This window comes from Paramisgurnus dabryanus, chromosome 7 (assembly GCF_030506205.2).
Source record: "Paramisgurnus dabryanus chromosome 7, PD_genome_1.1, whole genome shotgun sequence".
In the NCBI taxonomy this organism is placed as follows: Eukaryota; Metazoa; Chordata; class Actinopteri; order Cypriniformes; family Cobitidae; genus Paramisgurnus; species Paramisgurnus dabryanus.
This window is the reverse complement of record NC_133343.1, coordinates 31,291,008-31,306,236: the sequence shown is the minus strand read 5'-3', so window position 1 is coordinate 31,306,236 and position 15,229 is coordinate 31,291,008. Positions and strand designations below refer to the sequence as shown.

Genomic DNA, 15,229 nt, shown 5'->3' with positions numbered 1-15,229 from the left:
AATATAATTGTCCAAAAAACGCCTTTTTCATGGGTACTGTGTTTAAGATTATGGTAAAAGTATAGCTTAAGTATAGGCTATAGGTAATAACACTTCATAGTGTACTAATGATGAATTGTTTGTGTTTTTACAGCAAGGGATGGATAAGAAGCTTTTTGTAAATGACGTGACATCAGCAGCCATCAAAACTCTTCAGGTCATTGACTGACCGGCATGAACCAATGCAGCGGATCAAATGTTTAAACTTTAATTGCATTTTTATTCTGGTTAAGTATTTCAGAAAAATGGTAAGAATTACAAGCTTTATTTCTTTTGGGGAGGTAGTAACAATAACAGTAAGTAACAATGCATGGGAAATGCAATGATAAAAACATGATATTTTTTTATTTCATGTTACAATAAACAGTAAAATTGTATTCAGTAAAAGCATTTTTATATGTCATTGTTTGTAACTCTTTGCAACTGTTTCGAAATGTAAAAGTATTTTTATGATTCTCGAGTGTTACAGACTGTATTGCATCGTGTTTGTGCATGTTTAAATAAAATATAGATATAAATCTCGTATGATCAAAGAGTGTTTTACACCATAGATCTCATGTTCTCATATATACCTGCAGTATATTATGGTTATAACATTAAATATGGGCATACGTTTGTCAGCTCTCAGCAAAGTTTAATAAAGTTTTCAACAGCAGTAGTTCTGTGTCACCCCATTAATGCAGTGCTGATTTAATATTTTATTATTTCTACAACTATTGCATTATTTATTCAAGAAGAAAGACAAACTATAAAGCATAAATCTCAGTGGGCTTTGAACTCATACAGGTTGAAGCTCATTGCTGATGAAGCGGCTTTATTTTCTCAGTCGTCTTTTACTTCTCGAGCCTTTGGTACTAAGAAACAAAAAACAAATATGAAGTCAGTATCGTAAAGTGGCTATAATTTTTTCAAACCAATATTTTATACCAACAAAAGAGCAAAGCTATATTTACTCTAGCTATTATTACTAGTAATTTGGTTTTCAGCAATAAAGGCAGCTCACGCAACCTATCTGTGCTGGTGTCTGTCTAATGATAAGATGAATAATAAAAGTACCATACAGAGTTCAGATACGTGTCCTTTCCCAGAAATAACAGCACATGTGATCATTTTTTCTTAGCATATAAAAGTCCAACACAAATTATGGCCATTCCTACATTTTTTAAGAGGTGGCCAATGCATATAAATTTCTATTACAAAATACGTACGTTTTTACGATTTGCTTTCGCCTCTGAGCTGTCAGGTTTTTGGGTGGAGTTTCATCATTGTTTGTTTTTCATTAATCATATATTTTTGAACAATTCACTTTGTATGAATTCATATACATTAGCCAACTCGTAAAATGCATACGAATTCCGGTGAGATCAGGTAAAAATGTTAATGCACAAAAAAAATAGCACAAAGCTGTACCTTTACTATCAATGGGGTGGTTCTCAAAGGTTTCTTTTTGTATCTTCATGGGTATACAAAACATCGACGTGTTTGACCTTTTTGGGCACAATATTATTCACTAAGGACCTATTGTGTACTAGTTAAATGTTAAGGGTACAAAACATTTAACTGCACCTTTAAAGGTGCAGAAAGGTAGGCAAAATTTCCACATAATTACCTTTAATTCCAACTTGGAAAATTTCCAAAATTCACGAGCTTTGCAACCCTCCTTTCAACCAATGAATGTCAACATAATTACACTTGGACCAATCACATACTTATACGTCATAAAATGCAAGAACTCAAATATACAATAAGAGACACTACAACATTATACATTAAAGCGGACATTTCACAAGACTTTTTTAAGATGTCAAATAAATCCAGAGTACATATGTGAAGTTCTAGCACTAAATACCAAATAGCTAATATATTATAACATGTTAAAATTGACACTTTGTAGGTGTGAACAAAAATGTGCCGTTTTTGGGTGTGTCCTGATCTCTGCACTAAATGGCATTGCCGTGGTTGGATAGTGCAGATTAATGGGGGGGGTATTATCCCCTGCTGACATCACAAGGGGAGCCAAATACCAATTACCTATTTTTGCACATGGTTGCAGAGAATGGTTTACCAAAACTAAGTTATTGGGTTGATCTTTGTCACATAGGTTGATGGAAGGACTGGGGAACCAATTATAGCACTTAAACCTGAAAAAAGTTAGATTTTCATGAAATTTGCTCATTAAACTAGAGGTTAAAATTTGTGAACAAACTTTGGTGTTGAATTGACAAAAGCTAAATGTGCACGCGCATCTGCCAGACTGCTTATCTGACTCATCATTGTTGCTCTCTCTCATCAGACCTGGCAAAGTCTGTGGGAATTTTGACAGTTTGGTCATCCTTTTTACGAATCCCGTAAGTCCGATCCTTTGCCAATAATACTCCATAGGCCGCTTGCCAGTATGAATCATATAATTATATACAATTTATCACAGTAGGATAAACACATTGTTTCATGGGCATTCCCTTCACCATCTCTATGGGGCGATATGGGGACAGCATTTGCTACCCCGGTGTACAGGCTACAACTTATTTCGAGATATGTTCTTACATATCAAATGCTGTCCAACCTCTTCAAATATGGTAACCCACATGTTTCTATGAAATCCTCAGACCCAGCCGTGGGAATTTTGGCAAGTCCGATCCCTTAGAAAAGATATAGCGACCAAACTCAGATCAGTCTGAAGACTTGTGGAAAGTTTGGTGGATTTAGCTTGAAAGCTCTAAGAGTTTCAGTCAACCTCCCTTATGAAAATTAACCATGGGTTTACTACAGTTAAAACAAAAAAAAAACATGCTTACTGTACATGGTAAACAAACAATAACCATGGTTTTGACAAACATGGTTTTTAAAAACCATAGTTAAACCATGGTTAGTTGCTGATAGTAACCAAAAAAAAAAAAAAGGTCACTACACTTTTACCACAATAAAACCATGGTTGATTTTGGTAAGGTAGTTTCAGTAAGAAGAAAAATAAGAATATGTTTAAAAGCTTTAATAATGACCAAACTAACATAATAATGCTTCATCGTTTATACCCAAAGGTTATCAAGTTTGCAAATTTACAATCTCTGACAATTCACGTCTTAACATAGTTTCAATATCATCCACTCAGATATAAAAGGCACGTTTCAACATTACATTAAATAATGCTTTATCATTTAAACCCAAGGGTGATAAAGTTTGAAAAGGTTAAATAAGAAATGGTTCTCTTAAGAAACTTCAACTGAAAGTCTGAATAATAAAAAAAAAACGCAACTAGTTCTTCAGTAGTCCTCATCCTGAACCCCTTTGGTTCTGTTTTAAATCTAACTTTATTTTAAGAGCAAGATGGCAAACATCACGCACCGTAACCGATTTGTTTGTGTTGTGTGTGTCTTTCCACTGTCATCTTGCTACTGTGCAGTTAATCTCTCATAATCCACTCATCGCTCACCTAAACCCCTTTCTATTCTTCTAGTGTTTTAAACAGGAGCCTCGGGCCTGACTTCACATTCACTGTGTTATGACCCTGTAACAGCTGCTGGGACTTTCTCCAGTCTCATGCCACTCCCTATGTGCCAGGCACAAACAGAGCATCACATCCACCTACGTGACTCACATTAGTGTTTGAATGCGGCTCCTGAAGGGCTTACGTTGGCCTTGAGAGCCCTCATGAAAGCCTGTAGAGTCAGTGCGAGGTCAAATGTGCAAAATCCTTTCTTAGACACGTTGTAAGTCCTGCTTTAACTTCACAATGGAGCAACATGTTCCCTAATGCGCTTCAGTACTATAGCTGGATTACCAGAAACAAATACGCAAGTCAGTGCAGGTCGGCCGTGAGTCAGTCAAGCTGGGAGAAAGTATGACCTGCTCTAAATGAATGCATTGGATTTTAATGGGGAATGGATGCGAGATGTTCAAAATAAAAGCTTTGTTGTTTGTCTTTGTAGTTTACGATTCAAAGCCCCTGAATTCACATGGCTTACCGCAGCTGTCCGCATGCTGTCATCCCTTTAGAAAGTACCGGATATACCGTGGTAAATCCCGTCTAATACCATGGACACTGGCTGGCTGCTTAATCCAATGGTGTACCATTGCAGTTTTACAGTTATACATTTTTTTCCAAAAGGTTTACTAGCAGTGTCTCTAAAAGTCGATGTTCGTGCCAGAAAAACGGGCCAGTTGTTGCAAAAGTGCTGGAAACATGAGACTACGCTACCGATGAGCTGAGCTACATCACACGCCTATCATGTGTTTATTGATAGCATCTGATATACTAAGGTAGCTTGATTCACTTTCCCATATCCACTACTAGCCTTTACACTCTTAAAAACAAATGTGCCACAAAAGGTTATTCTAAGCGATGCCATAGAGGAACTATTTTTGGTTCCCTAAAGAACCATTCTCGTCTTTAAAGGTGCCAAAGAATGCATTGATGTGTGTTACATCTTTTTCTGATATAGAAGGCATGTGGCTTTATTAAGTGCAAAACTTATCCAGAGATGGTGTTACATGTCCATTTACAACCCGCGTATTTGCCTTTAGAATGAAATGGTCTATTATTATCTTATATGAAAGGGTCATGAATAATAATGAGGAGCTCTGCTCTGATTGGCTGTTTCTTTGAGCAGCTCCTTCAGTAGCTCTCTGTGTGTGTGTAAATCAGCCCAGTCTCACGAAATTACGTACCTATGTCATGTAAATTTTTTATTCTTTTTCGTGATACTGTCACGAATTTCTGTATTTTTTTGTGATCGTATCATGAATTTCTGTTTACGTATCATTGTCATGTATTGGTTGCTCAACTGTTTTGTCCTATTATCTTACCATTTTCGCTTCAGTTTAGGCTTAGATTTACATAAAATGACATCCTTACACAAACCCAACTCTAACCCTAACGCCAAATATAAAAAAATAAATCAGAAAAAAATAAATAGTATAAACCAATAATTAAAGGGATAGTTCGGCCAAAAATGATATTAAACCCATGATTTACTCACCCCGAAGCCATACGAGATTCATATGTCCATCATTTTTCAGACGAACACATTTTCAGTTATTTTAGAAAATGTTTTAGATCTTTAAGTTAATCAAATGTGAAGTTATGGGGTCCACGTCCTTCAAGTCCAAAAAATCTGCATCTATCCTTCACAAAATAAATCCAAACGGCTCCACAATGATAAACAAAGGTCTTCTGAGGATAATCTGTGCCGTTTTGTTGTAGAAATATCCACATTTATAACTTGATAAATGAAAATAACTACCTTCCAGTAATGCCGCCATTCAAGATGAGAGCGTATGCAGGAGGCTACTCTGCTGCTGCTCTGTGCCCCCGCCCTCCAAATTTGTCAAACGTCACTTAGAAAAGTGCGTACACTACACTAAAACTCTCGCCTGAATACAGAGGAGTCTTACATGGCGGCGCTACCGGAAGGTAGTGATTTTTGTTTAGAAAACTTTAAATATGGATATTTCTACAACAACAACGCGCAGATTACCCTCAGAAGACCTTTGTTTATCATCCTGGAGCCGTTTGGATTTCTCTGGGGAAGGATATATACACATTTTTTGGACTTGAAGGACGTGGACGTGTTTAGCATGTGTTTGTGTGAAAAATGATGGACATATGCATCTCAGACGGCTTCGGGGAGAGTAAATCATGGGTTTAATATAATTTTTCGCCGAACTATCCCTTTAGAGTGAAATCCTAATGCTAAAACCAAACCCTAAACCGAAGCGACAATTGTTTGAAAATAGGAAAAAGCAATTAAGTAACCAATACGTGATAATGACACGTAAACAGAAATTTGTGATACGATCACGAAAAAAACTTGGAAATTCATAACAGTATCACGAAAAATTATAATAATATAGGTACGTAATTTCATGAGACTGGGTATGTGTAAACGTAAAGATTTTGAGGAATAATCAATTGTTTGGAGATTGTTAATGGATGTTTCGGAGTGGTGTTATTTTCAGTATGGGCCTGCAAAATGTAGCTGTAACATCAATAGTAGAACTAAACGCCAGCATATAGCATTAACTAGCATATAGCGCTAACTCAGCAGTCACAACTGTTTTTAGCATTGTAACAACATTGTACTTAATTTAATGTTGGGGCGCACACCTCGACTGTGACGTTACAGTTGGTGTTATGTTGAGATTGGTCTGTTTTCCAGCAGTCTTTTGCATGCACAAGTTTGAAGGAGGAAACGATATATGTCATTACCTTGTACAGAGCTCGTATTATTCATCTATGCCTATACAGTTTTACATTTTACGGCACCTTTAAAAAACATTTCCTTCTTACATTTGAATAATTTTTTATCACTTTTTGGAAACAGGAAGGTTTCCAAGATGTCAAAAGTTTATTATGGAACCAATCAGCCAAAAATGCTTCGTCTGTGACATCACACTCTCACAAAAAATGAATAAAAGTTAGCATTCAGCCGGTACCCTTTTATGAAGTGTATATCTGTACCTAAATTGTTTTTGTACCATTTTTTCTGCCCTTATATATGAAGTATAAACAGCTAGTTTGTTTGTCACACTGAAAAAATAAAACAATATGATATGATGAAGTGTGAAGAATCACTTTAACTCATCGTCTGATCTGGGTCACCGTTAAACAGTCATACGAACATCATCACATCTAAATCAGACCTGAGCGGGAAATGGTGGTCATGTTGTCTGATCTAGAAATCAACAGATAAAATTACTCACATCTTTTGATGTTCGCTGACTCGATTTCTAAGCACAGTGATCTATAAAGAAGAAATCAGAAGAATGAATCAGTGTGGCAGTGATTCACGAGGCACAATTTGGTTTCCTTCTCATGTCAATCAAAAACATTTCTGGGAACCGGCCCAAAGAGATCACAAGAAGACTCTACTGCCAAGTCTAGGATGGGTGTGACTGCTTGTTAAAATCGTCTCTTTATGCTATGACTTTCTCCTGTAACGTCCTGTTCAGGTCACAGGATTTCATATTATTTTTTAAACAAAACATTACCTCATATTTCTGGCACATATGTTTGTATTGCAGGTCGAATTTCTCCCCTTCCAGTTGCCGCATCCACTTCCAGAGTTCGTTTGCTTTCTCTCTGCATAATAAAAAAACGTGCTTGTGAAACGTGAATAACCGGTCTCCGAATGCCTGTAGCTTATATACGTTGTATAGTGTAGCTATTTTACTGCATATCTTTGACTTTGTGTGGTTTGTCATGTATATAGTGTGATTGTATTGTATTAACTCTTTCACCTTAGCTTATCCTCACTGAGGTTGTCCACGTTCAAATCTTTACGTCGCTCATTGAGAATCGTTTTTTTCTTCTCTCTCTCGGTTTGTTTCTTCGGTCCGCCCTTTTTGTCTGTCTGAAAAAAATATGAAGCAGTTGTGTTTTTAATTACATTTTACTAATACCACTTTTATTTCTGCACTACCATGTGTACTACGCAAATTATGTCAATTTTCTGTTTTGCACAAACACTACTACGTAACACATCCCACAATGCAATGTGTCGTTTGTATTTATAAACTTGCAAGTTGTGTTTACGGTTTTTTATAAATAAAAAATGTTTAACAACAGATGTTGATCCATTGATTTTGCCAATATTAAAAAACAACAAAAATTAGTCATTGAGCAAGTCCATAAAAATCTCATCTCCTTACCTTTGATAGCTGGGTTATGTACCAGTAACAACATAAACAAATAGCTTTTGTGGAACAAACTTTAGTTCCGGGAAACATACATAAAGAATTCTGTTAGAATAATTTATTTCTGATAACAAGCAAAATAAATAACAAGTAGATTAACTTAGTTTAAATAATAGCTAAAGCGTTACAAAACCTACACTGAGTTAGAGGGCGTTCACTTATCAAATCTTTTGCACGCTCAAGTTCGTTATTTTAAATGTAGGCGCGCGGTATGCGAACTCATAATGAAAGTGACGCGGTTACGATGTTCACGACACGCCAGTTTGTTTTTTTTGTGCATGCGCACCACTTTTCAGAATACCGCAAGCGCACCGCAGGTCATGTGACAAGAACCTACGCATTTTCCACGCGTTTTACGCGCAACGTACGAACGGCCCCTTAATGTGTAAAATTAATGTATACAATGTTAACTACAAATCGGCTGCCAAACCTCCCTTCACATAGCTGTGATCCATGATCGCCGTCTTCCCTAAAGAAACAATAAGTTATTTGTTCCAGAGTTCAGTTTAGCCACTAGCCAGACCATTAAACAATCAGAGACTGGACATTAAGTTCTGTCCAGATGCTTAACTGCGACAACACGTGTGTCTAATGAAAAGATCTATACAATGGTAAGTTTGTAATAATTGGGTCAGATTTTTTTAGGAAAGTTTCATGTCTTTTTTGCGTCTTTATTAAGTCTTTTTAACTTTTTACATTAGTCAAAACATTGTATTTATTTTTTTTGCAAAATATTTTGTTAATAAATGTTTATTTTAAAGGCACACCGAGGAACTTTTTGGCCACTAGGGGGTGCTAGACATGTATTTTTCATGTCTAGTTCATGTCATATGAATATAATTTCATGGGTTTTATTTTTTTCCAAACGCCAAAAGATTGCGTAGCTCACGCATACAAGCCAGTTTTTACGGTGGTCGCTTGGTTAAAGTTTATATAAAAAAATATTGCCTTAAAGGGGAATCAAACCCCAAATTTTACTATTCCGTCACTATTCCGTTTTCTCTTACTGGTCTTCTCCGACAAAACCTTGGGTTTTTTTTCTTAGTTGCTGCTTCGGCCATGACAAAACATCCGGAAAATAAATATTTGCGCTCTCACGTCCGAATTTGAGGAAGTGGAGGAAGTGACGTATGCCGTAAAGCAGATTTTTGTAGTTCTTTTTGGGCTCTGGTTACTACCCGAAACCCCAAGTTTAAAAGTACAATTATAAGCGATACAGACCCCGTCAGGCTATGGTAGACATGTCATTCAACCTATTTTAAGTCAATGTACCATCACAAGGGTCTTGAGAATATATTACGAAGGTTGAAAAACTACAAAGTGTCACTTTAAGAATTTTAAGATTTTTTTTATTACTTATCTATGAGCTTCATTATTATTATTATTATTATTTTGGTTCATGTGCCCTTATAATCTATAATCAAAAAACGCAAATCACCTCCCCTCCTTGAAACGTTATGGCAGGTGGGCGGAGTTTGAGAAAAGATTGCAGCGATTAGCAATTAGCAACATGACCCAACTTCAAACAATCCAATCAATTCTCAAGTCCAGTCCTACCTTTTTTCATTTCAGAAGCCATTTCACTCAGATATACGTTATGATGGGGAAAACAAGACAATCACTACTTCTGTTTTATGGCAACTTTAACTACTTAATTATGACACTCAAACCACACACAAAAAGTGTCAACAATTACGAAACTGTATATTGATCTGTTGAATGTTATGTAAACTGATTTACTACCTTTGTTCTTTGTTTGTTGTTTTATTGTATCATATCAGTTTTATTTTCTTTATTCTCTTCCTTTATTTTATTTATACTGTCATTCAGTGTTGACACATTTAAATGTTCAAGAAATTAGTTCTACGTTACAGATTTAGCTCACTAAACTAAGCATGCAACCTGCAGGTCATGTGACAATGGTTTGAATTTTCCATGCAATTATTATTGTGTAATAATCCTTCATATATATTTAGTATAGAAAATGGTATACAGCTCATGTTGTGCATTGTTTAGTTAGTAGTATGCTAGTAAACTAGTTTTAAACACAGGTCAAGCGTTACCCTCTGCATGTATCCTGTATACTGAAAGCTTGCAAAAGCTTTCTTCTTCTTTGCATCATCATCAGCCTTCCTCTTTGCCTCTTCTTCCTCTTTTCGTGCCTTTTCCTCCTAACAAATAAGCAAAGAAATTGTTTAAAACTTAAGTGAACTACAACCATGCACTACACTTTGTCCTCTCCAGAGACTCACGGCGAGTTTGTTTTGACGTTCTTTCTCTCGTTCTGCATGAATCCTCTGCTGTTCGGCCCGTTCTGACCTCCGGTTCTCCTGAGGTTTATGAAACAAATCAGTTTACCCAGCTTAAAGCACATAAGATTTTTTTAAACCTTTTTACGGGAATCTAAAGTCTTACGATTCTCTGAGTGAGGACGATGAGTTCCTCTTCGTCCTTCTTTCTTTTCTCAAAGTGAGCATCGATAAGCGTCTGCAGCTCTGTTAGGTCTTTCTCCATGCGTTTGCGATGAATGTCCTGAGGATATGGTTTTGAAGTTATGAGGTAAAATAACTCATTACACAGTTTATTGCAGTACAGGGTAGTAAAATAGGCATAACATTGTTCTGTGTGATTTATGTCGAAACTCTTTAAAATGGCTTCCTCTTTATCTGAGTTTAAATCCCGTCTCTTTTCCTTGGCTTTTTGGTATTTAGCTTTGTCTTAGACATGTTGTTTCTTTTTAATACTTAATAGTTTTATTTCTTGTGTACTTAAAATTGATATTGTAAAGCACTTTGGCCTCCTCCTCCTCTTAGAAATAGAATCAACTTGAACCTAATGGTCTGAGATTCATTCAACAAGCATTTGCAGCTTAGATGTGAAAGATAAATGGTGTTGAGTGAAAAGTAAAAGTACTCACGTCAAAATCAACTTTCTCTCCATCAGGAATTTTGGGAGGAACCAACGCTGGTACAAATGATCTTATAAAAATACAGCAAGACAACATGATGGTTTTGTTATACATGGGGTCTGGAATATTTGGATTTGGTTAAAATTTAACTCACTTCTGCTTTGGTTTCGATCCTTCTGGACCACCAAGACAATGAGAAAGAAAAGGTTTTAAAATATATTTAAAGAATAAGGTCTCCTTTATTAACAGTAGTTAATGCATACACCAACATATATATGAGGAATAGATTTCAAAATGGATTTTAAAATTTTTATTGATTGTGTGTTCACTGAATTTTTTTAAATTAATGTATTAATGTTGAAAATAACATTAATTGTTCATTGTTAGTTTAACTAACTAATGTATACAAGAAACTTTATAGTGTTAACACTACAATATATAAGTAGAGCTAATGATTTAGATTAAGTTTGTTTTTTAGGATGTGTCATTCAAGTAAAACCAGTTTTTAAATGATCTGATGGTATCACATTTACCTTCGTCTCCAGGTTCCTCCACAGCATCTACAAGTGAAAGCATTGATGTCAACATTGACAAAGTGCTTTAAAAATGTGCTTTTACATACGAAAGCCCTAAAACAGTCAACAAAAGCCCTGCATGCTTTAAAGATCTCATCAGAGACTTAAATCTAAACAAAAAAGTTTTTTGTCTAAACTTTCTCTTCTTGCAGTACCGGTCGCTCAGGTTTTTGCTCAGTCAGTATGTATTTTATGTTTAAAATGTTGATTTCTGCAGACGTAGAGACATATATCAATAGTGATCAATACAGTAATTAATGCTAAAAGTTTGTATAAATATGTGAATGATTTTTTTATTAAATCAACGATTGTGCTCATATAATGAAATATAAATATTATATTAGGCGTACTATTGAATAATGTTAAACTTGCTTTTACACCTGCTTGCTGTCGAACAGATGTTTGATCCTGACCAGACTTTACAAGCCCTGAAACAAGAGCAAAACAGATTTGTTTTAAAAGAGATATTTATCCAGAAACACATTTATTTAATTAAGTATCCTGTGCATCTGTGTATTCCTCTTTCATTTTATTAATATTTGTTTTGTACAATCTCTGATTAATCTTACAAAAATGAAATATTTCACATTTAGAAGCGTATTTAAAAACTTTAATGACGTTTCAGTTTTTTTTTTGTTTCTGTATAATTGCAATGATTTTTAATGGTGATTCTCTTCAGATTAAAATAAATGAGTAAAATCTAAATAACATGATTTATGTTAATTAAAATCTGCAATGACACATATATAACAAATACTACTATGGTGTGTCAATTCTTAAATGCTATTTGACTAATATATAATTGCCGTATGGTGTATTAAAAGCCCAATGAAAATGATACATAATGATTTAATAATTATACATTATTTAAAAGGACTTTTTTATGCAAAATGCATTTTAAGTATTTATATCATAATAGTGTTTCTTGTGCTGCCTTTAATCTATGTTGATCTAAATAAAACAAATGTCTTTGTCCAGACATGATGGTTTTTATTACTGTTTTAATTCATCTTTGAATATGAGAATCATCAAAGGAAAATAATGAAAGAACAAATTGAATAGAAAAAATGTTCTTCAAACATGCTTCAAAGTGATTTTATTTCTTATGGGATGAAATATAAGCCAGGCATGTTTTTAATGGACTTTGTGAGTTTCTCAATTTTTTTAAATTAAACTGCATGGAAACCTCAGATATCATTAGATGTGCCATAGCAAAAGCAATGCAACCTTCATCCATTTTCTTCTCCTCCTCATCCTCCCACATAAGTTCTCTGGATGAGGGGGGTCTGTATGATTTTAATCAAATGACTACCCAATAAGAAACCCATTGGAACAAAGTTTCTAAACTGTTATTATTTATCTAGATGAGGATATCCTCAATGGATTTTATTAAACTCCAAACATAGCTGTTTAAACACATCCATAAACCAACTGTTTAGTTTTACCAATTTCATGGTTCACTAGAGAACCAAGCTCCATTCACTGACATAGTTGTGGATTATGTCGCCTGAAGGTGTTACATAATCAGTAAAGTTTGGGATAACTGTTAGAAATCAAGATTCTCCACCCTCGATCTCATTCAGCTAAACATCAACACACCCGGTAGTTTAATATCAACATCTGCTGCCAAAGAACACAATATGACTTTACACACCTCCCTAAATCTCATTCTTCAGCAGATGAAGGGCAGGTTCAGACATTAAGAAACGGTCAAATGCCCTGTGACAAAAACAAAACATTTCTGTCTCTTTAATACTTATTTCGATAGACATGTCTTCGTTCGGTGAGCTAAATGTATATTTATCAGATTGTGTTCGGATGAAAGTTTGAATAAAGCACATGCACTTTACTAGTCTCGGTCAGTAAAGGCGAATGTGACATTTCTCTCTGTATCAAGGTAAAAGCCAAGAGCTGATGTATAAACCGGATCTACTGGAGGGAGGAAACCTGAGTCTTTTTGAGGTCAAGCCAAGACAGGGAAAGAATGAGACTCCTTTGTGCTATACAACAGTCTGAAACCGATCCAATTCACTTCTCAAACACTACACTGCTTGTTCTGAATACCTGATCCGTACTTACTTCATGAGAGAAATGAGAGTTTGAGACTAATCGGATGCTGTAAATTTAAGCTTAACTTTTACATTATCACTTGAAAATGTTTTGTCAGGTGTACATAAAAACATTATTTTTATCACAACATTAGAGGGAAAGGAAACAAACCCAGCTGTTGGGTAAAATTAACCCAATTTTTTTTTTTAAATTTGACCCAACAATGGGTCGAAAATAAAGGGTTGGGTTTGTCTGCTTCTGCATTTTTTTTAAGAATGTATGCAGTAACAACAAAGAAAAACATATTAAAACATAAGTTAAACCAATATTTAAAGGGTCAGTTCAGTTAAAAATAGCTCTTTAAAGGTAACAAATGTACATTTTTTGAGTAATTGCAAAGACTTTTTCATAGATATTTGGTGACTGCTTTGCATCATTGTGAGTAATACAAACTAAGCAATTTTGTGGGTGTCAGTATCACTGAATAATCTCTTTTATATCCCTTCTTATTTGCACTGGGTCACGTAATGACAGTATGAATTTAATAACCCATTATTAATTGTAATCTCATCTCCATGCATTCGTTTCACAATAGTGCAGTTTTAGTTCTCAACCATCATTGTACATTTACAGGACAATATCATGCCTAAACGGCAAAAAAAAAAAAAATTCTCTTGCCCAAAATATTTTTAAAATATATGCTAAATACATTTTGTAGAAAGTAAAGCTTAAATATATATTTTTTATAGTTTTAACCTTCATATATAGCATATTTTTTATGTTTATTTTAAAGGCAATAAATGCATTTTATAATTTATATTTTTCCTGGCCAAAATATAAAAGTTTGTATAAAATATATAAAGTATTAATGTATATGTATTTTTAAAATATAAAGCTATAAGTACATTTTTGCAGTTGAAAATACATTTAATTTTACCCTTTTCAAACCTGCTATGTTTAAAGGTTTGTAACATGCAATTTTCAAAATATATTTCACATTTTGTGTATATTTTGAAATATATTTAAAATTCTATTTGAAAATATATTTTGTGCTGTATGGGTGTGGATAACTGTATTTTACATGGGGTGTTGTTCAATGTAGAAATGTGCTTTCATCAGCAATATAGTCAGAATAACAGAGCAAACTTACCATCCTGCTCCCTGAAAAACAAAAACGAGTTTGAAATTCAATCACAAACGTATTCAATGTTCTTGAGGTAAATAAGTTTGTTCTTTCTTGATGAATCAACCATGTTTATTTTGGCATTTTGGTTGCCATATTGGTTTTCCTACAGTAACCATGATTTATTTATGCAGTAAAACAATGATTATTTTGTGGTAACCATGGTTTAACTATAGTAACCAGGGTTTACTTTATATGTAGATTTATATGAAATTCAATCTTTTGACAATCAACGGTATAATCTCAAGTACTTACTCATACTCAACTTCATCTCTCTCTGACATGTTTATTTAAGCCCTGTTATACATAAAGATCAGATATTAGTTTGCAGAAATCAAACTTGTCTGACAAAATGTAAAATTTAAAATATTTAGCCAATTTATTACATAATAAAATATAAATATTTTCATACATATGTACACTGTCAGACATAAAGGTGCAAACATACAAAACATGTATACCTACCTTTAAAGGTACACAATAGATGCTTAATGTTTTTGTATACCTGTAACAAAACTGACTTTAGGGTTCCACCTCAGTGACAGAAAATGTACCTTTATTTTCTAACAGTGTACTTTTGTATATGCATTTACAACCTCAAAGACTTGACTACAAATATATGTTTGTTATTGCATAAAAATTCAGTTCATGACCCAATAACCAAGCCTGCAATATAAGTGCTGATATTTCTCTTACCTGGCTGCAGGCACGAAACTGAGGTTTCCTTAAAAGTTTGTAGCCAACAACTGTGTGCCCTTAAATCTGAGACCCAACGATATATAA

General features: G+C 34.4%; 2 protein-coding genes across 3 annotated transcripts in view; one reads left to right on the top strand and one right to left on the bottom strand.

Annotated features, from left to right (window-relative positions):
• pkp1b (plakophilin 1b) overlaps positions 1–561 on the top strand; it is an 18,189-nt gene extending 17,628 nt beyond the window's left edge. Inside the window, exon 13 of the mRNA XM_065279500.2 lies at positions 134–561. Within this exon, the coding sequence (XP_065135572.2) occupies positions 134–208 (75 nt within the window). The 3' untranslated portion in view covers positions 209–561. The remainder of the gene's footprint in view (positions 1–133) is intronic.
• On the bottom strand, positions 289–15,229 carry tnnt2b (troponin T type 2b (cardiac)). 2 transcript variants are annotated; one of them, XM_065279503.2, is made up of 14 exons: positions 15,143–15,229; positions 14,912–14,951; positions 14,702–14,743; positions 11,595–11,642; positions 11,173–11,199; positions 10,794–10,812; positions 10,649–10,709; positions 10,147–10,263; positions 9,984–10,061; positions 9,795–9,902; positions 7,276–7,388; positions 7,027–7,117; positions 6,739–6,779; positions 289–893 (listed from the first exon to the last, which is right to left on the bottom strand). In XM_065279503.2, exons 3-14 carry the CDS (start codon positions 14,715–14,717, stop codon positions 854–856), a joined length of 759 nt encoding a protein of 252 aa, XP_065135575.2. In that variant the 5' UTR covers positions 14,718–14,743; positions 14,912–14,951; positions 15,143–15,229; the 3' UTR covers positions 289–853. The 2 variants fall into 2 exon arrangements, with proteins under 2 accessions (XP_065135575.2, XP_065135573.2); XM_065279501.2 differs by having other exon boundaries at positions 10,794–10,815; positions 15,143–15,228.

What these genes read in the sequence shown, in the direction of transcription:
- tnnt2b (XM_065279501.2), bottom strand. An exon ending in GGATCGAAACCAAAGCAGAA is followed by an intron (nt 10,710 to 10,793) that starts GTGAGTTAAATT and finishes TATTTTTATAAG; the next exon opens with ATCATTTGTACCAGCGTTGG. An exon ending in GTCAGCGAACATCAAAAGAT is followed by an intron (nt 894 to 6,738) that starts GTGAGTAATTTT and finishes TTTGTTTCTTAG; the next exon opens with TACCAAAGGCTCGAGAAGTA.